Here is a 25,756-nt window from a genome sequence, read left to right on the forward strand (position 1 = left end):
CGACAACTACTGGATGAACCGGATTAAAGGACCCGAGAGCCATGAGGGCACTACGAGAGTCAACAACAACAACTACAAAGGAAGACTGACAACGAGAAAGCATAGAGAATAGCATAAAGTTCCGCTGTAAAGATGCTAGTCTCCGGAGGCAAGCGACACATATAAGTGCGATCAGGAAAAACAACAGAGTAGCCAACACCGTCCCCTGACTTAGACCCATCGGTGCAGACAGAAACGGAGCGGGAGTGAGAAGAAAAGTGCTCGAGGAAAAGGCGTTTTAGAACCGTAGGAGGGGTAAAAGCTTTAGTGATACGGGTCAAGGATGTACAAAACCGCGGAAGAGGGACCCTCCACGGGGGCAAAGAAGGAACAACACGAGGAGAAACATCAGAAATACGAACGGAAAGAGAATCCTGCAGGCGAGATAACCGGACAGAAAGAGGGAGGTGGTGAAGAGGAACAGGAACTGCAAGAGGGGTAAAAGTTAAAGCACGACAGAGGCGAGAGGAAGGATGTTGCAAGGACCGCGCAAGATAGTGAAGACAGTAGCGATCACGGCGGTCCTGGAGAGACAGGAAGCCAGTGTCAACATACAAGCTAAGGATGGGAGTCGAACGAAAGGCACCAGAACTGAGGCGCAACCCAGTGTGGTGCAAAGCATCAAGACGGCGAAGAGTAGAAGGAGAAGCAGACGAGTAAGCAGGGCAACCATAATCGAGCTTAGACAAGGACGAGAGAGGAATGTAAAGTAAGGAGAGTGCGCCTATCTGCCCCCCCCAAGAAGTATGGGACAAGACCCGAAGGAGGGTAAGGGCCTTAGAGCACTCAACACGGAGATAAGAGATATGGGGAGACCAAGACAAACGAGTGTCAAGGAATAACCCCAAAAGCTTCGCGGAATCTTTGTATTCAAGGGGATGACCATAAAGTGACAAAGAGGGACGAAGAACAACCCGTTTCCGCGTAAAAGTCATGGCACAAGTCTTAGAAGCAGAGAACTTGATGCCATGATATGTGGTCCAAGACGACACGGCATCAATTGCAAGTTGAAGCCGGCGTTGAAGGAGAGGCGAATCATCACCCTGACAACAAAGGGTAAGATCATCGACATAGAGAGCGGAGAAGACACCAGAAGGAAGAGAGGAAAGAAGACCATTGAGGGCAACCAGAAAAAGAGTAGTGCTCAGAACACTACCCTGGGGCACACCTTCGTATTGCTGAAAAGAGGGAGAGAGAGCGGTACCAAGGCGCACCCGAAAGGAACGACGAGAGAGGAAGCTGCGGAGAAAGAGAGGGAGATGACCACGAAGGCCAAAAGAATGAAGTTGAGATAGGATATGATAACGCCAAGTGGTGTCGTAAGCCTTTTCCAGGTCAAAAAGGACGGCAACAACGGAGGTCTTCGCAGCAAAAGCAGTACGAATATAGACCTCCAAGTTCACCAGGACATCTGTCGTGCTGCGGCACTTGCGGAAACCAAATTGAGAAGGGGAGAGGAGGTGATGGTGTTCCAGGAACCACATCAGACGAACGTTAACCATACGTTCAAAGAGTTTGCAGACACAACTTGTGAGAGCAATAGGGCGAAAGTCCTTAGGGGAAGTACCCAGAGACCCCGGTTTGCGAACAGGGAGGACAACGGCATCGAGCCAGACCTCAGGGACTGACGACGACTCCCAGATCCGATTATACAGACTCAGTAAATACTGAGACGTGCTCGGAGGGAGATGGCGAAGCATCTCATAATGAATACCATCGGAGCCCGCCGCCGTAGAACCGCAGAGGGCCAGGGCAGAACGAAGTTCAGAGAGAGAGAAGGGATCATTATAGGGAAGCTGAAGATGAGTGCAGAAATCTAAAGGACGAGACTCAAGGACAGGTTTACGAAGAAGGAAAGATTGGGGAAGATGAAGACCAGAGCTAACAGAAGAAAAGTGGGAACCCAGTTCGGAAGAGACCTGCAACGGGTCCGCCACAAGAGTATCATGGAGGTGAAGGACCGGTGAAACATCGGTAACGAACTTACCCGCTATCTTGCGGATACGCTTCCAGATCTGGGCCAGAGGGGTTTCGGATGTAATTGTTGAGACATAAGATGCCCAACATTCACGTTTAGCCGTACAGATGGCCCTACGGGCCACCGCACTCGCTTTCCGAAAGAAAAGAAAAGAATCGGTCGTCTGCCTACGGCGGTGCCTCTTCCAGGCTGCACGCTTACAGCGGACAGCCTGAGCACAGTCCGCATTCCACCAGGGAACGCATTTCCGTGGACCCCGGGAGGAAGAGCGAGGAATAGAGCGGAGGGCAGCGTTGAAGACAGTGTCATGAAAAAGGAGGAGAGCGCGAGAGAGAGGCAGAAGGGAGAGGTCAGAGAGAGCAGCACTGAGGGTAAATAGGGTCCAATCTGCCTTAGCAAACTGCCACCTAGGGAAAGAGAGGGAAGGGCGAAAAGAGAAAAAGGAAACAAGGATGGGGAAATGATCACTTCCATGGAGGTCATCAAGAACCTGCCACGTGAAATCTAAGTAAAGAGAAGAAGAGCAGAGAGAAAGATCAAGACAAGAAAGGGTGCGAGTCCGAGAGTCCAAATGAGTGGGCTCACCAGAATTCAGAAGAGACAGGGAAGAAGAGAGGAGAAACGGCTCAAGGAGGGGACCCCGGGTATTCGTCAGAACGTCACCCCAAAGAGAATGACGACAATTGAAGTCACCCAGCAGGAGCACAGGCTCCGGCAAGGAGTCTAGGAGGTGTTTCAAATCAGGAAGAGAGAGCGGGACACTCGGGGGGAGATAAATGGAACAAACTGTGTACCATTTCCCCACAAAGATACGAGCAGCAGAACAATGGAGAGGCGAAGGAAAAAGCAAAGGAACAAAGGGAACATCAGCACGAATCAAGAGAGCAGAAGAATTAGAAGCCCCAGCAATGGCTGGGGGGGGGGGGGAGAGAAAGGAATAGCCACGAAAACGACCAGGACGAGCACCAAGCATTGGCTCCTGGAGACAGACACAAAGGGGCAAAAACCGTGAAATCAGAAGTTGGAGTTCGAGGAAATTGGCGTAATAACCTCGAACGTTCCATTGAAGAATGGACAACGACGAGAAGAGAAAGGACAAAAACAGAGAACAAGGAAGAAACAAAGGCGAAAGAGCAACAGAGCACATTAAAGAATATCAGGGTCAGCAAAGTCAGGGTTAGGGGGCATGGGTAAACTGAGCAAAGACGGAGGGAAGGAAACGGGAGAACAGATCAGAGGAGGGCAGGCGGGATCCGGAGGAGGAGGAAGAGGAGGAGACAACGGAGAGGAGCAGTCAAGGACAGCAGCAGGAAGAGGGGGAGTAGAAAGAGGGGAGCGCACCCCAGCAAGAGCAGCAACCGAAAGGGAAGCAGGGGCCAAAGAAACCTCCATAGCAGGAACAGGGGGCGTAATCACTGAAACGGGAGGGGAAGGAGCAACAGAGCCAGAAGTAGGAGCTGAGGAAGAAAGCGAAGCCTTCTTACCCGCCGGGAAAAAGGAAGGAGAGGAGCCAGGCTTACGCTTCTGACTTAAAGAGACCGGTGTCCCAGCAACTACGTACCGGGCAACGGATTCCAGTGTCTCAACAGGAGAAGCCGAACGAGAGCACACACGACGGCCGTTAGGAGAGCGATGGACATCCGCCCGCACCGACAGGCGGTGGGGAGAGCCGATAGATGGAGGAAGAGGATGGGAGGGGGACGAGAAAGAAGACACAGGAGACACGACAGACCGGGTAGAAGGAAGGGGAACCCCAGACAGAGGACCAGGAGGAGGATCCTTCGGGAGAGAACCCAAAGGAACAAAGGAGGGGGCAGTGGGCGCATCAGGGTCCAAGGCCCGGAAACGGTTGTGAAGGTGGGAAGGACGAGGAGAGGAAGAGCGCAACACGCGAGCATAAGAGATATTAGCATAAGGCGGGAGCCGGCGAACCTGGCGTCTCGCCTCAGGAAAAGATAAACGCTCCCGATGCTTCAAGTTGAGGACGGCTGCCTCAAGCTTGTAATGGACACACGCACGGGAGAAGGTAGGATGGGCCTCACCGCAGTTGAGGCAACGAGCCTGGGGAGAAGTGCACTCCGACTTAGAGTGACCTTCGCCACCACACAAAGGACAGAGAGAGACAGTCCCGGAGCAGCGGAGGGCACCATGCCCAAACCTCCAGCACTTGTTGCAGAGCCGAGGAGAAGGAATGTACTCCTGGACAGAGCACCTGGCACCAGCAAGAATGACAGAGGGTGGAAGGGTCCTACCATCAAAGGTAATCTTCACAACCCTGAGGGGCTGACGACAACTACCACGAGGGGGACGAGTAAACGTGTCCACCTGGAGAATAGAATGGCCCTGGGCAGCAAGGATATGTTGAATATCGTCGTGGCAGTCGCGCAGGTCCCGAACACCGGTCGCAACATGGGGCGGGAGCAAAATAGTGCCAACACTGGCATTCAACTGAGCGTTCTTCAAGACCCGAACAGGGGTCTCGCCAAGGCAGGATAAGGCAGCCAAGCGGGAAGCAGCATCCTGAGAAGGAGCAGCAACGATACGTGTACCGAGACGAGTGGGGTTGAAAGTAATGGAGGCATCCACGGAATCAACGAGATGTCGATGGAGGGAGAAATCGTCAGGAGGCGCAGAATCAAGAGGGAGGAGATCAAAATATTTAGCCCACGAAGCGGGACCAAACAAGGCTTGATAGGTAGCAGAACTGGAAGGAATCGAGCGAGGGCGGCCGTGACGAGGACGGCGGTGAAAACCCCCAGAGAGAGAGGGGTTAAAAGGTGCAGTAGTTACAACTAGAGAAGGAGCCGCGCCAGGGGACAAGGTAGTCACCACTGGGGGCTTGGGGCTCGACCCAACCACAGAGGAGGGAGGGGAGCCAGGGGAAGGAGTCAGAGAGGCCAAAGGAGGAGCAAGGTCGGGGCCCAATGCAGCGGAGGCTACAGAGCCCGGTCTTCCAATACGGACCGACCCGGGGGCTTGGTCGCCCACCCCATGAGCCTGAGAAGGTAAGCCAGAAGCAGCTGAAACAGGGTTTATCATCATGACGAAAAGAAGAATTCATTCACGAATGTGCCCCCACACCCACCACGGAGCCACAATTAGAGGCAAGACACCCAACAAGAAGCTATCGCCGATCTTGCCGGGGCCTCCCAGGGGTGCGTCGTGAGTATACGCCCCACAAACGCCACTTTAAGAAACCGACAGTCCGTCGAGATCGGGTTCAGTGACGAAATGGGGATTGACAATAAAAGGGTCCCCTCGCTCTCGACGTCGGGTACTGCAGTTCTACGGGTGCAAGAGTATGCCTCCTCAAGCACCCGGGCGTCAAAATAGAAGAAGTCCAAGGGAAGAACCAGAACGAGCAAAAGGTCGGCAGGAAACGGCAAGCAGATAGGAGAAGAGGGGGGAGAAAAACGAAACAGAAGGAAAAGGAAAAGATGCCCAGCAGAATTGGAGAGGACGGCAGCAGGAGCACAAGGCTAGAAAAGGACAGAGGACTGTCCCAAGGAGCATCACACTCCGGCAGCCGCCCACTAAGCCCCCACACGGCAACAACGAGCTGAGCGGGGAGGGGGAAATAATTCGGTAATTATCTCTTTGTGGCAACTCCGGCCTGACAGCTTGCGAGCAACAGACCGCCTGGGACGCACGCTGAGTCAGCGCCTATAATTTGCCAGACTTCCCCGCCCTATAGCGGGCAATACATGCCACTTACGATTTTTTTATTATTTTTCCCGTGATCAGTGAACACAAATTAACAGGTTAGGAAGAAATTTTTTTTTTTCAAAATGACATGCGCCTGTGGGGATGACAGGATATTAAACCCCGAGCATGTTAAGGGTTAATAATGATTGCGAATCCACGAGAAGTTGACATAATAGCACTAGAGATCTGCAATCATGATGATAAACTAACGATCATAAATGCATATAGTCCACCGCCATGCAACACATGGTCAAAGGAGGAGCTGGATAATAAACGAGAGGTTCTTATAACAATAGTGAGAGATTATAGCAAGAGCTGATAATGACAGATCACGACTGTTGGTAGTTGGCGACTTCAACTTCAAATAAATCCATAGACTAGGAGGCATATGAAGCTAGAACAGAGGATTTTTGAACTTGTAGATTCGTAAACCTCATCCTGTAAACATTCATGTTTCAACATGTTAAACAAGCTACGAGGATGAGGGAAGGGGATGTTCCCTCCATGCTGGATGTTATATAGAGGAAGAGATATTTATCATTCAGTACCTCCCTGCCTTGGGTAAAAGTGACCATGTCTTTTTGGGAATATAGTATGCAATGCATTATAATCTGGAAGAAAATGAGCTTGAAGCAGTTGAAAAACCTGATTTGTGGAGAGGTCATTATGGGGAACTCAGATATTTCCTAAAGGAATTTGACAGAAAGACTTGCTGTTAGGACATAAAGTAAATGAGATGCATGTCAAGTTTTATGAAATATATGATAAAAGCACAACAAAATTTATACCAAAGCAGAGATGCAGAACTAGGAAAAGGGGATTTGTTCAACAGAAATTGTGAGAGGGCCAGAGACCATAAGACACACAAATGGAATGTAGGAAGAGGCAAAACCCCCCAAACATTCAAGCAATACAAAGATGCGAGAAATAACAACAGCAGCAGTAAGGAGAGGGGCAAAAAGACCATAAAGTGTGAAAATGAACTTTAGAGAAGAAATTTTGTAACTACTCTCGACTGTGAAGAAAAACATAAATATTCAGACAATTTGAGTTAGAATCCTTAATCTTACACTTTTGGTCATAATTCAACAACAAAAACATACACACACACACACACATATATTCAAGCATTCATTCATTCAAGCTGAAGCTGTCAAGTATGAAGCTACCATTCAAGCTGTCATTGCAATCAATCTGAGCTACCTATGTGCTTTAATATACCTACAAATTTCTCTCATCTTTTATTTTTTTTCTTGCTATGTACCTGTTATTTTTATAAATTTTGCTAGTATTTACCTACTTAAAATTTTCTTAGATTAAGGACTTGCCCGAAACGCTGCACGTACTACTGGCTTTACAAGAATGTAATTACTATGCTATGTATCCTCACAATCCCAATGTACCTTCTTGTATATATATAAATAAAATAAAATAAAATATATATATGTATATAAAACTGAAAACTGACACCCCAGAAGTGACTCGAACCCATACTGCCAGGAGCACTATACAACTGGTGTACAGGGCACCTAATCCACTCGACCATCACAACCGGACAAATGTAACAGTGCAAGTATTTTGCACTCTTTCGTGTATAATTGTGGGTGTGTGTGTTTGTGAGGAGCGAGATGGTAGTGGAAGAGTGAGCCAGCCCAGCTTGTGCAGATGGCAGTACTATTTAACAAGGAGCCCGTTGTATTGGCTTGCGAGAGTACCCACCCCTGGCTCGACCAGCGAGGTGTTTTGAGCAGTTAAGAGACCAGCTTGCATAGAGGGAAGGTGACCAGCCAACTTTCCCCCAATTTTCACCCTGGTGGGTGCCAGTCACCATCAGGGTGCATCCATCTGAGTTGAGAAAGTGAGAGTTCAGTTATGCATTGTCTTAAACCAGAAGTGTGTCTTAGTGGTAACGAGCTAGTGGAGTCTGAACCATTTAGTCATGTATGGTGTAGGAGTGTATGGAGTGGGTGACCCCCCCTCTTTTAATTTGGTCAATATTGTGTTAAAATAATAGGATGTCAAAATGTTAAATAGTAAGAACTACGGAAATTAAAATAATTTGAAATAATTTGATTCAATAAATGTCTGTGTGTAGAATAACAAGCTTGAGTTTTGTTCAAGTCCTCTTTTTGAATCAATGTCCCTTCAAGTAAGAGTTAAGCCTAAAAATAACTAGATGAACAGGCTAGAGATAACTAAATTAAGCAGTGTTCCTGTCACATTGTTTAAATGGAATTAAGATTAGTTTGTGAAAGAGACAGGTGGTGGCAGTTTATACTTAAATATGTAAAGTAAAATTAACATCCGTACATCCACATCAGTATAACATCACAAAGAACATCATCATTCATAAGTATAATATAGATAGAATAACAATCAGTCTACTCTCCCTACTCCTACTTACCCCTCTTCTCCTTCTATCCTTCTCCTCCTCCTACCTCCCCTCTTCCCATATGCCCCTCGTTTTCTATTGCTAGACGGACGAGTTCCCCCTCAACCTTATCCATGTTTATCCCTCCTCCTCCTGTCCTTTCTTCTTTACTTTGCTTTACTGTCTCACCATTACAGAGTAGATAGAAAAATCTGATGTTACACTGTTATAAAATTGGTGGTGCTGCTATGGGGGATCTAACATTAAATGGAAGTAGGGGCAGTAGTCAGAATAAAGATGTATCTCTGGCAGTGGAGATCAGTAAGGCCCAGCCCCCAATTAAAACTATACAAAAGTAAACTTAGTAACTTATTACTGCAATTGTCAGCCTAGAGGCTGATCATAGATCTCCTACACAGGATGAATGGATACTCCTTTAACTAACTTATTTATTAACCCCTTAACAACCCCCCATATACATTCACCCCAATAACAATAATAATAATTACTTTACCGCACTATCTTACATTAAAAGCCTTGGTCCACATAAGCAGGATACAAGGTTTACACTCAGAACAAGCTAGGGTAAAGTATTACTAGTGAAGAGCTAGAAGCTTGGGTCAGCTTAGGGTAGGGAGACCACGTGGTTCCACTGGGACCCCCTTTTAGAATAACTAGTAATACAAACACTAGGAACACCTAATTCATACAAAGTATAATACTCTACACATTAGAACACGCCTATGCCAGACAATGAGAACGTTACACAGTATACTTAGCTGGGTATCAGCGACACAGAAATAAAAAAACGAGAGGAGGGAGAGGAGGTCCCCTTTCACCACAGCCAGCCAGCAGAGAAGAGAGCGCCTCTCACATCTCCTTCCCAGCTCACTCGCTGCCAGTAGACTGCTCAACTAATCGTACAGCAATCCTATCCCAAGTTTACTCAGATTTACTTTACACTTGATTAGAAAGTATTAGTAAACATAGTTGTTGCCTATTTTATTATTTAATAATCAACCCCAAGCTCAGTTTTTACATGCTCTGTGAAAAACAAGAATCGTCTTACGTCTGGCAGGGAAGATACAAACACATACACATCGTCATGCGTCCTACTATACTATAAGGAAGTTTAATTAGCTCAATTTTGACCTCTGGTTTCCACTGAGGAACCCAGGGTCGTAACATACACAAAAGCTGATGGTAGTCGAGGCTATTTGCCCATCAGCCCACCGGCACTCTGATGGTAATCTTGGGCATAGTATTTTATCAAATTACCTCATTCTTTGGGGCACACGCGAGGAACACAAATGCGAACAAGCCTTAATGGTCCCCAGGCATACATACAACTGAAAACTCACACCCCAGAAGTGACTCAAACCCATACTGCCAGCACTATGCAACTGGTGTACAGGGCACCTAATCCACTCGACCATCACGACCGGACAAAAGCTGATGGCAGTATATGTATGTGTGTGGGTGTATATGTGTATGTGTGTGTAATTACCTAAGTGTAGTTACAGGATGAGAGCTACGCTCATGGTGTCCCGTCTTCCCAGCACTGTCATATAACACTTTGAAACTACTGACGGTCTTGGCCTCCTCCACCTTCTCACTTAACTTGTTTCAACCGTCTACCACTCTATTTGCGAAGGTGAATTTTCTTATATTTCTTCGGCATCTGTGTTTAGCTAGTTTAAATCTATGACCACTTGTTCTTGAAGTTCCAGGTCTCAGGAAATCTTCCCTGTCGATTTTATTAATTCCTGTTACTATTTTGTATGTAGTGATCATATCATCTCTTTTTCTTCTGTCTTCTAGTTTTGGCATATTTAATGCCTCTAACCTCTCCTCGTAGCTCTTGCCCTTCAGTTCTGGGAGCCACTTAGTAGCATGTCTTTGCACCTTTTCCAGTTTGTTGATGTGCTTCTTTAGATATGGGCACCACACAACCGCTGCATATTCTAGCTTTGGCCTAACAAAAGTCATGAACAATTTCTTTAGTATATCGCCATTCATGTATTTAAAAGCAACTCTAAAGTTAGAAAGCATAGCATAGGCTCCTTGCACAATATTCTTTATGTGGTCCTCAGGTGATAGTTTTCTATCTAGAACCACCCCTAGATCTCTTTCTTTATCAGAATTCTTTAAAGATTTCTCACATAATATATAGGTTGTGTGGGGTCTATGTTCTCCTATTCCACATTCCATAACATGACATTTATTAACATTAAATTCCATTTGCCAAGTGGTGCTCCATATACTTATTTTGTCCAGGTCTTCTTGAAGGGCATGACAATCATCTAAATTTCTTATCCTTCCTATTATCTTAGCATCATCAGCAAACATGTTCATATAATTCTGTATACCAACTGGTAGATCATTTATGTACACAATAAACATCACTGGTGCAAGAACTGAACCCTGTGGTACTCCACTTGTGACATTTCACCAGTCTGATACATTGCCTCTGATTACTGCCCTCATTTTTCTATCAGTCAGAAAATTTTTCATCCATGTTAGAAGCTTACCTGTCACCCCTCCAATATTTTCCAGAACAACCTCTTATGTGGAACTCTGTCGAAAGCCTTTTTTAGGTCCAGATAGATGCAGTCAACCCAACCATCTCTTTCCTGTAATACAGAACACCATTTGGTTTCCGAACTTTAGTTATCCGAAACTTCCAGTTTCCCGATTGGGGTTGGGGAGTCATGCTACACGAACAAAGTTCGGGTAGGAAGCGGTCTGCCAAGCGTCGCGCCGGCCCATGGTGATGGGTGGGAGATGGTCCAGTTTGCCCACTGACCGTGTTGGGTGCCACTACTCTAGAGTGCCTTCTACCCTATGATTTCACAGATTCACAGCCTATTATTCCTGTTATTTTGATTTGTCATGAGGCTGGAGAATTCATTCTGTGATTTTGTTTTACATATCTGCACAATCAAGAAACATCTGTGCATCATGTCGGCTCCAAATGCACGCATTGCGTCAATGATTGCTGACTGGTGGGTGGATGGATGGGAGCTTAGGTGGGAGGCAGTATGAGAGAGAGAGGGAAAATTAGTGAGAAAGGGAGGGGGAGGTAGGCAGGAAGGAAGTAGTGAGGGGGGGATGGGAGAATTAGGGAGGGAGGGAAAGGCAGGCAAGCAGGTAGGCAGGCAGAGAGGCAGGCAGGCAGAGAGAGAGGCAGGCAGGCAGAGAGAGAGGCAGGCAGGCAGGCAGAGAGAGAGAGGCAGGCAGGCAGGCAGAGAGAGAGAGGCAGGCAGGCAGGCAGAGAGAGAGAGGCAGGCAGGCAGACAGAGAGAGAAGCAGGCAGGCAGACAGAGAGAGAGGCAGGCAGGCAGAGAGAGAGGCAGGCAGGCAGAGAGAGAGGCAGGCAGGCAGAGAGGCAGGCAGCCTGCCTTTCCCTCCCTCCCTAATTCTCCCATCCTCCCTCACTACTTTCCTCCTAGCATCTCTCCCTACCTTCCCCTCCCTCCCTTTCTCACTAATTCTCCCCCTCTCCCACTATTTCTCCTCTCTCACTAATTCTCCCCCCCACCCCTCTGTTGGTGAAATGGTAAGGACGGCAGTAAGGAAGGATTTGCTGACCAGGCGATTGTTACCAAACTTCTCATATTGTATTACAAATTTTAATCTTAGTTGTAAAATATTTATGCCAAAATGTTAATTTTCATATATTAATATACATTATTAATCATTAACATGTTATATGATTTCCTATTTATTAAATTAATTAAACAAATATAGTTTTATTTATGAATTATGCACAGCTGGCATCTGTGAGCAGGCGCTGACAGACATGTCCGCCTCTACACCACCTCCACCCCGTTAGTAGCTCCCCATCCTCCATAGCCTGCTGTTCTCATGTTATGAGGAAGGCAGTGAGGGAGGAATGGCAGGCATTGAGGGGCTGAGGCATTGAGGGGGAGAGGCAGTGAGGCATTGAGGGGGAGAGGCAGTGAGGCATTGAGGGGAGAGGCAGTGTTGGAAATTTCCAACACTAACAAACTACCATTGTATTATAATACATCATTATTATATACTAACTACAGTAGTTATTAATTTCACTAACGGTAGTGTCCACATAAATTAACATTTTTTATCTGCGCATTAGTGCTAGAATTCTCACGACACCGAGTAACAAAATTGCGTCAGATAATGTCTCTAGACACGTTTATTACCAATATGTTAGAGAATTGAATGTGGTTCTCTAAAATTATCAGTATTCCGTGTAATAATTAACTACGGATAATATAACTCCCAATAATCCAAAACCGAGAGTTATTAACTGAAATTATTATCTAGTAGCAGTTTTATCTGTTACGTACGAATGCTATGGAGGGAATAGACATCCTCTCCATTTCTAGTTCAACACCATTTAACGAGAATATAATATTTAATTCCCTATAATTGCAACCCAGTTCTCATTAACGCTTTACATCAAGTAATTACGCGGAAAAGAATTATCCATGATTAGTAATTTATGTTGTGAATGCGAGAGACGGGTTGAGGGTGGGCGGAGACGCCATTGCGCACGAGGCATTCCTGGCGATAAGAGGCGCGAGATGCGTGGTAGTGACTGAAGAGTTTTTCCAACAATAATTACATTGCAACTCAACCAATAGTCATCAATTACTTCCTCACATGTTCTACAGTGCCTTGCCAGTTAATAACGCATCAACAATTGAAGCCACGGCCCGTAATTACGCGTACACAGCAGTGGACGCCTGGGACTGGCAGACGCGGTTTCGGCAGACCTTAGTATTTGATACGCTCATGTTAAGTATACCATTCTCGTTTGATGCATCATCCTAGATTGTATATTTGTGGGTAGTCTGTCGTGATGAAGAATGAACAACAAATACACAACGTTAGTTGATTTTCTTCATTCATTTCAATTTTAATGAATACTTGAAATAATTCGTAGCCAAATAAAATGCTACTTAAATTTCCCTGATTGCAGCGTGTATATGAGGAGTCGACAAGTTGTTTCTCTTCATTCGTGATATTCACTTCGGGTTCTTTCTTGATTGGGATCCTGTGACCACGAGGACGAATGACAAAATGGAGTTACAGAAGTCGTCATACAGCTAAGACACCTATTTCGTATATATTTAGCTAAGATTATTACTGATTTCAATATAATTCATATAGGATCTTTACAGTAAATAACTTATTGCCAGAATTTATGATTTGGTAATTAAGGTGTTTGCTCTCACTGTTGCTCAATAATTCATAATTTTTAATATTCATTATTTGAGGTATCATATCTTTGAATCTATTTTAGTTTAGATTTGCTATGTTACTAACTCAACAATGAACCAGTGACAAACCACACTGGTTCCTAGATATATATGAACTTCTAGAAATACCCGCCCAATGTTGATATTTGAGGCTTTGACTTTAATTAATTAATAATACAGTCTATTCATTATTTTTAAGTGATTATTCATTTAATTATTATCCATAGGCACTGATTCTATAGTGTCAACCTAATAATCACCATTATTCGTTTTCCCTCTTTTCTCAAAAGTGGGTGGTCCTTCGAATTATTTAAACATAATAATCAAATAATTTAATATATGAGTTCAAGCCCCAGATAACCCAACAGGCAGTGAGGCTTTGAGGGGGAGAGGCAGTGAGGGTGGAAAGGCAGTGAGAGGGGGAGAGGCAGTGAGAGGGGAGAGGCAGTGAGGGGGGGGGAAAGGCAGTGAGGGGGGGGGGAAAGGCAGTGAGGGGGGGAAGGCAGTGAGGGGGGGAGGAAAAGCAGTGAGGGGGGGGGGAAAGCAGTGAGGGGGGGAAAAGCAGTGAGGGGGGGGGGGAAAAGGCAGTGAGGGGGGGAAAAGCAGTGAGGGGGGGGGGGGGAAAGGCAGTGAGGGGGGGGAAAGGCAGTAAGGGGGAAAGGCAGTGAGGGGGGGAAAGGCAGTGAGGGGGGGAAAGGCAGTGAGGGGGGGAAAGGCAGTGAGGGGGGAAAGGCAGTGAGGGGGGGGAAAGGCAGTGACGGGGGAAAAGGCAGTGAGGGGGGGAAGGCAGTGAGGGGGGGAAAGGCAGTGAGGTGGGGGGGAAAGGCAGTGAGGTGGGGGGGAAAGGCAGTGAGGTGGGGGGGAAAGGCAGTGAGGTGGGGGGAGAGGCAGTGAGGGGGGGAGAGGCAGTGAGGGGGGGGGAAAGGCAGTGAGGGGGGGGGAAAGGCAGTGAGGGGGGAAAGGCAGTGAGGGGGAGAGGCAGTGAGGGGGGGGAGAGGCAGTGAGGGGGGGGAGAGGCAGTGAGGGGGGGAGAGGCAGTGAGGGGGGGAAAGGCAGTGAGGGGGGAAAGGCAGTGAGGGGGGAGAGGCAGTGAGGGGGGAGAGGCAGTGAGGGGGGAGAGGCAGTGAGGGGGGGAGAGGCAGTGAGGGGGGGAAAGGCAGTGAGGGGGGGAAAGGCAGTGAGGGGGGGAAAGGCAGTGAGGGGGGGAAAGGCAGTGAGGGGGGGAAAGGCAGTGAGGGGGGGAGAAAGGCAGTGAGGGGGGGAGAAAGGCAGAGAGGGGGGGGGAAAGGCAGTGAGGGGGGGGGAAAGGCAGTGAGGGGGGGGGGAAAGGCAGTGAGGGGGGGGGGAAAGCAGCGAGGGGGGGAAAAGCAGTGAGGGGGGGAAAAGCAGTGAGGGGGGGAAAGGCAGTGAGGCATTGAGGGGGAGAGGCAGTGAGGGGGGGAAGAGGCAATGAGGGGGGGGAAGAGGCAATGAGGGGGGGAAAGAGGCAATGAGGGGGGAAAGAGGCAATGAGGGGGGGAAAGAGGCAATGAGGGGGGGAAAGAGGCAATGAGGGGGGGAAAGAGGCAATGAGGGGGGGAAAGAGGCAATGAGGGGGGGAAGAGGCAATGAGGGGGGGAAGAGGCAATGAGGGGGGAAGAGGCAATGAGGGGGGGAAGAGGTAATGAGGGGGGGGAAGAGGCAATGAGGGGGGGAAAGGCAGTGAGGGGGGGAAAGGCAGTGAGGGGGGGAAAGGCAGTGAGGGGGGGGAAAGTCAGTGAGGGGGGGAAAGTCAGCGAGGGGGGGGGGGGGAAAGTCAGTGAGGGGGGGGGGGAGAGGCAGTGAGGGGGGGGAAAGGCAGTGAGGGGGGGGAAGGCAGTGAGGGGGGGGAGAGGCAGTGAGGGGGGAGGCAGTGAGGGTGGGAAAGGCAGTGAGGGGGGGAAGGCAGTGAGGGGGGGAAGGCAGTGAGGGGGGGGAAGGCAGTGAGGGGGAGGGAAGGCAGTGAGGGGGGGGAAGGCAGTAAGGGGGGGGGGAAAGACAGTGAGGGGGAGAGGCAGTGAGGGAGGGAGAGGCAGTGAGGGGGAGAGGCAGTAAGGGGGAGAGGCAGTAAGGGGGAGAGGCAGTAAGGGGGAGAGGCAGTAAGGGGGAGAGGCAGTGAGGGGGAGAGGCAGTGAGGGGGAGAGGCAGTGAGGGGGGGAAAGGCAGTGAGGGGGAAGAGGAAGTGAGGGGGGGAAAGGCAGTGAGGGGGGAGAGGCAGTGAGGGGGAAAGGCAGTGAGGGGGGAGAGGCAGAGAGGGGGAGAGGCAGAGAGGGGGAGAGGCAGTGAGAGATAGAAGCAGTGAGGGAGGGAAGGGTGGGGGGTGAGTGAACGCAATTACACAATGAACTTTATTTCATTTGTTGTATTTATGCTATGAATCTGTCAATTTTTTCCCTTGGAATTTTTTGTTAAATTTAAAAAAAAATCTGTCCATTTTCCTCCATTCTCGTTTACGAACTTACACGATAACCGACGCGTCTCGTCCCCAAGGGGTTCGGAAACTAAGTGGTGCTCTGTATCTCTGTGGCTCGATCATAGAAACTGAGTAAATTCGATACACAGGATCTTCCAGATCGAAAACCATACTGTCTGTCTGATATTGTATCATTTCTCTCCAGGTGTTCTACCCATTTAGTTTTGATTAGTTTTTCCAATACTTTCACTATTACACTTGTCAATGATACAGGTCTATAATTGAGGGGGTCTTCCCTGCTGCAACTTTTGTAGATTGGAACTATGTTAGCCTGTTTCCACACGTCTGCTACAATTCCTGTACACAGGGATGCCTGAAAGATCAGGTGAAGTGGAATGCTGAGCTCATATGCACATTCTCTCAGAAACCATGGTGAAACTCCATCTGGGCCAGCTGCTTTTTTCTTACTGAGCTCCTTTAGCATATTTTCCACTTTATCTCTAGACACCTCTATCCGCTCTATGTTGTTCTCTGGAATTCTTATTGTGTCTGGTTCTCTGAAGATTTCATTTTGTACAAACACACTTTGGAACTTTTCATTTAATGTTTCACACATTTCCTTTTCATTTTCCGTGAAACTGTTTCCCATTTTCAACCTCTGGATATTACCCTTTACCTGCAATTTGTAGGTAAAGGGTTATGTTATGCTGTTGTTTATGAATTTGTAGAATAGGCCCAGTTCTGTTTTACATTTATCCGCTATCCATTTTTCAAAATTTCTTTCTGCCTCTCTCCTTACTGCTGTATAGTTATTTCTCACATCTTTGTATCGGTGGTATGTTTGGGGGTTTGGCCTCTTCCTATACTGATTCCATTTTTGTGTCTTTTGGTCTCTGGCCCTCTGACAATTTCTGTTGAACCAATCCTGTTTTCTGGCCCTGCATCTCTGTTTTGGTATGAATGTTTGTGTGCCTTCCTCGTATATTTTTAAAAATTTGGCATACATTTCATTTACTTCCCTGCCTAGCAACAAGTCTGTCCAATTACACTCATGAAAAAAATGTTGAAGTTCCCCATAGTGACCTCTCCTTAACCCTCAAACCGCTAGGGGCCCAAATGGAATTCACACCCACAGGCGCAACAAAAAAAAAATTCCAAAAAATTCTTTCGTCTTATAAAAGTGTTCATTTTTGTTCCCTGATCATGGAAAAAATAACAAAAAAATCGTAGGTGGCATATTTTAGCCGCAATAGGGTAGGGAAGTGTGGCAAAAAAGGGGCGTTGGCAGAGCCTTCGGCAGATGAGGTCTACTCCGCCCGAGCTGTCAGACGGCAGTTGCCACAAATATATTATTACCTAATTATTTCAATGTCTCTGATTGATTTTTTCTTAGTTTTTTTGCAGTAATATTATTCCATACAGTGAATTGTGGTATATTTATATTATAAAATATGTGAACCATCGCTGTACTCAAAATTATGGTGTGCATATTAGTGATTCAATTATTATGTTCATAAAACAACAAAACAAATAGTTTTTCTGTTGTTACACTATATACACAGGTTATATATAAGTATTTGCATGTTTTGTACACCATAACGAACTACTAAGTTGGTCTTGTGAGTCAAAAAGCAACGAGGAGTGACCGCCAAACACCAGCGAGCCACTCACTGCCACTCCCTCCCTCAACACCACCTCACTCACCCTCATTCACCTCCTACAATACTCTTTCTGTATTTATTCACTATACACAGACGTTATATATACGTATTTACATGTATTGTTCACCATAACTGTACATCTAAGCTTGTATGGTGAGTAAAGGCCACAAAGACGTAGCTACTCACACAGTCAGCTGGTGGCGGCCGCCCTCAAGGCCAGACGCACTAATATTTGTCCTTCAACAATATTGTTTGTGGTGTTATTACGCTATATACACATATTATATATAAGTATCTACCTGTTTTATTCACCATACCTGAACAAATAAGCTGGTATGGTGCCCAAAGACCATAGTGGCCATCAGTAAACACCATGCCAAGACGTGCAGACGACACTCCTCCCTCACCAAAATGGCGGCTCCCAACCTACTCCTCTCGCTGTTATCACACTCTATACACACGTTATATATAAGTATCTACATTTGTGTTCACCATATCGAACCACTAAGCTGGTATGGTGAGTGCAGTCAATAAATGGTGGCCACACACAGTCAGAAGACGACGCCACAACCCTCCCTCGCACAGCCTTATGCCTCCCTCCATGGAGCACAGCGCTAAATATCACCACAATCCTGCTATTATCAGAGTCCTGGTCAGTTTTATCACAGTCAGGGGGCTTCAGTAATACTATCACTGCTAAATAATAGCAGTATCATATATATTATGGTATTTGTAGGCGATGCTGTGGTCACAAGCTGAACAGCGGTGCTGTGAGCTCGTGCTGCGTGCGCCAGCCTTGGTGGTTTGCTCAATACTGACGCTGTAACACCCAAGAATGTTGGCCTGGATTTTTTTTCTAGGTGGCATCTTGCAACTATCGGTCGTGGCTGTACTATAGCTGCCCCTATCCCAGGCGGGGAGTTTAAATTATAGCGCTAGACACGAAATCATATATAAATGATGTGCACGGTTTCGGTTTTGTCACTGATATCATTTATATATGATATGCGCGGTTTGAGGGTTAACCCTTAAACTGCGCAACGCGCCTGCAGGCTCACGTCTGGTTTGCGCAACGCGCCTCCAGGCATTTGTATTTTTCTCGTTCCATTCAAAACTCCCGCGGCTACATGGGGTTCACATCAGCTTCCCCAGGGCTCTTGTAAACAGACGCCATCTTAAAAAAAAATCGTGGTCCACATTCCCGGGTGTGGGAGCCTCAGTAGTGTATGAGCAACCAAGGCTGGCGCTCGCAGCATGAGCGCACAGCACTGCTGTTCAGCATGTGACCACAGCATCGCCTAATAATGCCAAAATATATATATAACTTGTATTATTTAGCTATGATAGTGTTATATTAGAGCCTGAGTGTGATAATGACTGGGTACAATGTTCAAATATCAGTGATTCAATGCTGTTCACGATGTTCACAGCGCTAGCCACAGCACCACAGCATTATTTCGTTCATCTAGGAATCTTCAAATGATTTCTTAGGTTCCTTTTCAAAATAAACGTGTGGTCAATTATTCATTTACAGGAATTAGTGACCAGGATTGTGATAATAGCAGGAATGTGGTTATAATTAGCGTTGTGCGTACTATTGTGGAAGGAGGAATTTTGATGAGGGAGGGAGGGCGAGAATTGAGGTAGCCTCATTGTGTGTGTGGCTGCCACTCTTGTTTTGCTCACCATACTAGCTTAGTGGTTCGCTATGGGCAACACATATGTACATGGGTATATATAGTGTAAGAACAGCAACAGGAGAATGTTGAGAGGAGCTATTTTGGTGAGGGAGGTGACGTAATCGTAGCGTCGTCTGCTGTGTGATTTTTCATGCAGTGTATGGTGGCCACTGTACTGTTTGGACACAATACCGGCTTACTTGCACAGTTCTGGTAAATAAAACATGTAGATAGGTATATAGAACATGTGTAATAAGAACTATAACAATATGGTGGGAGGAGCAATGTTGGCAAGTAAGATGTTGGAGTGAGGGAGACAGGCTGGGTGTGGCTGCTCTCACTCGAGGTATTCTGAATGTGTTCATGGCCAAATGCTCCTGTTGGCCCATACGGGGCAGCTGCTAATTGCCCATACGAGGCAGCTGCTATTGGCCCATATGAGGCAGCTGCTATTGGCCCATACGAGGCAGCTGCTGTTGGCCCATACGAGGCAGCTGCTGTTGGCCCATACGAGGCAGCTGCTGTTGGCCCATACGAGGCAGCTGCTGTTGGCCCATACGAGGCAGCTGCTGTTGGCCCATACGAGGCAGCTGCTGTTGGCCCATACGAGGCAGCTGCTGTTGGCCCATACGAGGCAGCTGCTGTTGGCCCATACGAGGCAGCTGCTGTTGGCCCATACGAGGCAGCTGCTGTTGGCCCATACGAGGCAGCTGCTGTTGGCCCATACGAGGCAGCTGCTGTTGGCCCATACGAGGCAGCTGCTGTTGGCCCATACGAGGCAGCTGCTGTTGGCCCATACGAGGCAGCTGCTGTTGGCCCATACGAGGCAGCTGCTATTGGCCCATATGAAGCAGCTGCTACGCGGTGTTCTGAATGTGTTGATGGTGAATGTATATAGTGTGTGACAGTGTATAGTGTGTAAATAGATTGTATATATACACAAATTAGCATGATACATAGTAAATATGTGCTGCATGTGTGTACACAAGTTTCATGCACGTAACAGTGTCTACGGACAGTACGGATGTTGTACTGCGATATTATAGTGTACGTGTTCATTATACATTGGATTGGCACATAAAAACAATGAAAATGTATTTGGAAAGGTGCGCAAAAAATGAACGAAAATATATTCGCGGCAACTCGCGCGCCCCGCCCCGAGCGCCCCACCGCCCCCAAGAGCTTACGACACGGGCGCACGGGGAATGACGACGTCACGCCCCAACTTCTGGACCCCATAGCAGCCAAAGTAAGCACAATTTCGACTTTTTTTTTTACATACCCATACTGAGGGAAGGGTCTTTGACACTTTAAAAAGAAAAAATAATTTTTTCCAGAGAATTTGTTTCCTGCGCACTGCGGGGGTGTCACATTTGGAGGCAACGCAGTTAAGGGGTTAAATCAAGTTTATCAACTGTTTCAATGTCCCCATTTTCTTCTAGATGATATCTTAAAGCATAATCAATGTCTAACAGGACGTGATCACTCTTTCCCAAGGGAGGAAGGTACTGGATGTCAAATATCTCTTTCTTCTTTCCTGGTGAATACTAGATCCAGTACTGACGGTACATCTCCTTCCCTCATTCTTGTGGCCTGCTTTGTGTGTTGATACAAGAATGTCTCCAGAATGAGGTTCACAAATCTGCATGTCCAAAAGTCCTCCGTTCTTGCTTCATAGGCCTCCCAGTCTATTGCTTTAAAGTTGAAGTCCCCCAGTATCAACAGTCGTGATTTATCCTTATCTGCTTGTACAATAATATCTCCCATGACCATTATGAGGCCCTCTCGTTTGTCATCCAGTTCTTCCTTTGTCCATGTGTTGCTTGCTGGTGGGCTGTAGGCATTTAAAATTATCAGCTTATCATCCTCATTCCAGATCTGCAATGCCATTATGTCAATATCTCGAGGGTTTTCAAATATTAACTCTCTTGCCTTCAGGTGTTTTTTCACCAGTACAGCCACTCCTCCTCCCTTCCTAGTTTTCCTGTCACGTCTCCAAACTGAAAAGCCTCTTGGGAATATGACTTCATTTATTATATTTCCTTCAAGTTTCGTTTCTGATAATGCGACAATATCTGGGACCCTAAGCTGGATTATATCTTGCAATTCCAAAGTTTTTGATCTCACTCCATCTATGTTGGTATATACAATTTTCAAGAACATGTTCCCTTTTCCTTTGCTCTTTACTCCCCCTTCCACTACTGATCTTGTTGCTTTGTTTTTATGTACCATTTCACAAGCTTTCCAGTCCCTGTCACTTTGTAGAAAAAAAAATTTCTGTCTTCTTGAAACATGTGGAAAATATTAGAGGGGCTGGTCCCAAACCTGCACACAGAAATAACATCACATGAGACCAGAAGACATGGCAGGATGTGCAGAATACCCCCGTTGAAAAACAGAGGTGCAACAGGTACTCTGAGAGAGAACTCTATCAACATCAGAGGTCCGAGACTGTTCAACACGCTTCCACTACACATAAGGGGCATAACTGGCCGACCCCTCACAGTGTTCAAGAGAGAACTGGATAAGCACCTCCAAAGGATACCTGATCAACCAGGCTGTGACTCATACGTCAGGCTGCGAGCAGCCGCGTCCAACAGCCTGGTTGATCAGTCCGGCAACCAGGAGGCCTGGTCGACGACCGGGCCGCGGGGACGCTAAGCCCCAGAAGCACCTCAAGGTAACCTCAAGGTCAAGGTTCTTCATTTCTATCTCCATTTAGACGTTTTGCCTCAATTAGGTTCATTTTCAGCTTTTCTCTGTCTTCTTTGGAGAGGTCTTGTCTTATTGACCAAAGTTTGCCAATCTCGTTACTGCAATTTCCTGGCATTTCTAAGCACTTCCATCATGTTTTTCACTCCATTAAACGTCACCCTCGGTTCTTGTCTTTCTCATATTTTCCTATTTTTCTAAAATCACTGACATTTTCCTTTGAGCCTTCTCCTAAACCTACTATTTTCTCTATAATTTTCATCTCTTCTGCCGCTCGGTCCACCCTAGATGAAATTTCCTTCTCTAAACATCCAAAAATGATTATGGACTTAGTTCTATCTGCAGTGTTTTGTACTAGTTTACTGTTGGTAACCAGTTCTTTCCTAATTGCTTGCCTAATTTCTGCTTCTTGTTGGTCATTTCTGGTTTTGACTTCGGAACACACTTCTTTGATAGTCTCTTTCTCTTTTACAATTTGAGCATATGTCGCTTTTATTTCTTCTTTATACTTTTCTAGTTCTTTATTCACCTCCTCTATGTGAGTTGTCAGTGAAGTTTCCAGTTGGAGATCCTTGCCTAACTCTATATTAGCTCTCAGGCTTGCTTGGAGTTGTTCACCATATGAGCCTATTTTCTTGTTTATTTCTTCAAAGTCACCACACTTCACTTTCCACGCCTCATTTTCTTTCACTAGTTCCTTGATTTGCTCCTCCTGATTTGTTACCTTGTCTGTTAATGCAGTAATAATCTTACCTTGCTAAAGCATGCTCCCTTTTAGAGTGCAAAGCTCACTCCTAAGAGCTCCATTGTCCTCTTCCAGTTTAAGCACTTTTTCTTCATACTTCTTTTGCATATCCTCAATTATCTCTAACCTGCCAAGAACACCTCCTTTCCTTATATCTTGTGATGAGAATCCTTTGAAACAATCATCTGATGGTGTGTCTACATTTCCAGTGGTGGTGGCAGTGGCCATCTTTGTTTTTGTACTAGAACCAAAACAAACTTTTCTACTCGGCTATTTTCACTCACTTTTACTTGTTTTATTGTATTTTATTTGCTTTTACACTTCCCTGAACCTTTATGTAACCTGGGAAACCACTATAGCCCTCAACCTGTTCCCAGTACTTAGGTAATTCAATATTTCCAGGAGCTTGCTGCAGTGTGACTCCTGCCTCCTCCAGCTCACAGTACACCCCCTGACTTGAATTAGCATCAGCAGCACATATTATCGAGATGACATCACAGGACAGTATACGAAGCAGGCAAACATGATTCTTGTTTTCCAAAGCCTTGTGTGTGCGTGTGTTTTATATTTTATATTTTATATATATATATATATATATATATATATATATATATATATATATATATATATATATATATATACACGAATTATTAGCAAAAAATATATACAAGAAAATGAAAATTATTTTACCTTGTACCTAGATCCACCAGGCCTGTTTGGTGCATGTTTCAGTACTTCGGAAATCTGATAGGTCACATCTTGCTCCTTCACATGAGGATGTGCGCTAATAGATGATTCTGTAAAATTAACAGTTAACAAAATTAATTAACAAAATTAATATTATATAACAATAAATTCTGTATAAAAATAATATTCTGTAAAATTAAAAGTAATTTACACATAAATCAGATAAAACTCTCCAGAGATGGTGATACATAACATATCAAGGACAAGTTTCTGAACAAGATTAGCATTTACGAAAAATGTTTTGTATATGTTAGGCAGCCAGTCGGCCGAGTGGACAGCACGCTGGACTTGTGATCCTGTGGTCCCGGGCGCCGGCGAGAAACAATGGGCAGTTTCTTTCATCCTATGCCCCTGTTACCTAGCAGTAAAATAGGTACCTGGGTGTTAGTCAGCCGTCACGGGCTGCTTCCTGGGGGTGGAGGCCTGGTCGAGGACCGGGCCGCGGGAACACTAAGCCCTGAAATCATCTCAAGATAACTCAAGATATGTAGGTAGCACAAGAGAAAAAAAGGGAAAGGTGATCAAGTTTATATTAACATGTTAATAGCTTTGTTAAGGCTTAGCAAGAATGAAAAAATATTACTAATGTAATATCACCGACCCATTAATTGTACGTTGTTATAAGTCAATTATTTGCATTATTATTTAATATTAATGACATAAAATGCATTTGGTAATCTATTATTTATGCAAGTATTAACCACAGGATCATGAAATAAACTGCAAAATACTGCAGGCGATGAGTCACAGTAACGTGGCTAAAGTAAGTTGACCAGATCACACACTAGAAGGTGAAGGGACGACGACGTTTCGGTCCCCATTCTCAAGTCGATTGCGGAATTATATATTATAATTGGCCTAATACTAACCTAGCAATATGATCTATTACTCTATAAAAAATATGACTATTTTTATGTATGGATCCACACCAAGTCTTTTGTAGTCTCCTGAGTGCTTCGTCAAGGACAATCAACTTGAGAATGGTCCAGGACGGACCAAAACGTCGTCGTCCCTTCACCTTCTAGTGTGTGGTCTGGTCAACTGCAAAATACTGTAAAGGATAAACCAATTAAGTTTACATTTTCCCATAGCTTTGTCAGTTCTATTAGCAGCTGAGAACAATTATGCCCAACCTCTATTAAACACTTTCAGCCTCCCGGCGAAGGTAAAAAAAAAAAGCGGTATGTGCTCACGGCGTTTTGCCGCGTAAGCGTAAAAACAAAAATGTGTATACTCTTTTTACTCTCCTGACCTTAGTTCTCGAGCTACGTATTTCATTTTGGTACCAACGTGTTCGCAATAAAATTCTCTAGAAGAACATCAGTAAAAAAAGTCACGAAACGTATAGGGATACCAGCACCAAATAAATAACTACGAAGATGACTCGCCGTGAGCGCCCAACAGCAACAAAATGTTTTTACTCTTGGGATTGTTATCACCTCCACACTTGTCCTACAGCGTTAATTTTGGTATCAATGGACTCGCAATGAAATTCCCAACACGGTGATATGAATATAAGCGTAGAATAATGATTGCGGCCCGCCCGCAAGAGTGTGGGAAGTGGTGAAATTGTTACCCGGTATTGGTGACGGGACGACACACGGCGCTTTGAAAGTTTATACTTATTTCACTCTCATGACATTATTATTCTATGTACGTCATTCATTTTTGTGTCAATGTGTTCGCAATAGAATGTTCTATGAGCCCGTAGGTAAAAAAGATCAACAAAGCGTAAGATAGAATAGCGCCAAATATAAAACGCTGGAACATATCAGTGAGAGTCAAACACACACGAAATGTTTTTACTTTTGTTATGTTTGTGAACCTTTCATGAACTTATTGTACCATGCAGCCTATTGGTGAGAAAGAGAGCCTCATGGCGCGCAGTTTGAAACAAACCCAAAGTAAATCGGATAAAAATTGAATTTTATACAAATATTTTAAAAGAGGACATAAATTTGTGTCCACCATGTGGGAGCGGGTAGGCGAAACAGGACGCCGGGAGGAGTCCTCATCCGCAGAAAGTGTTAAATGAAACAATCTGAAGAGCAAGTGATAGAAATATAATCATTTATACTTGGGAAAATATTGTGGAATGGTTCCAAATATGAAAAATATATATATATATATTTTTTTTAATTTTTTAACTTAAAATTTAAATTTGTAAGTGAATTTTAAATTTTTTTAAATTTATTTAATTTTTTGGTTACTTACTTAAAATGACATTATATAGTTCTTGTTTTTGTAGAAATGCCAATTTCTTCTTTTGTCCTTTCATACTGTAGAGTGACCACAGGCCGTTTGTTCCTATCTTCTTCATTATTCTTCGAACCGTGGTTGCACAATCAGACCCACGTACACTGGTTAACAGCAACACCTAAAAGCAACAACAAAAATGTAGTACACTGAAGAATTTTGATATATATATATATATATATATAT

At 45.4% G+C, this 25,756-nt stretch overlaps 1 protein-coding gene across 1 annotated transcript in view; it reads right to left on the reverse strand.

Annotated features, from left to right (window-relative positions):
- LOC138373089 (uncharacterized) overlaps nt 1-25,756 on the reverse strand; it is a 105,948-nt gene that overhangs the window by 7,291 nt on the left and 72,901 nt on the right. The window contains exons 10-11 of the mRNA XM_069339114.1: nt 25,529-25,691; nt 23,258-23,364 (exon numbers count right to left, since the gene is read on the reverse strand). Of these exons, the coding sequence (XP_069195215.1) occupies nt 23,258-23,364; nt 25,529-25,691 (270 nt within the window). The remainder of the gene's footprint in view (nt 1-23,257; nt 23,365-25,528; nt 25,692-25,756) is intronic.

The sequence above is a fragment of the Procambarus clarkii genome, chromosome 41 (assembly GCF_040958095.1).
Source record: "Procambarus clarkii isolate CNS0578487 chromosome 41, FALCON_Pclarkii_2.0, whole genome shotgun sequence".
Lineage (NCBI taxonomy): Eukaryota > Metazoa > Arthropoda > Malacostraca > Decapoda > Cambaridae > Procambarus > Procambarus clarkii.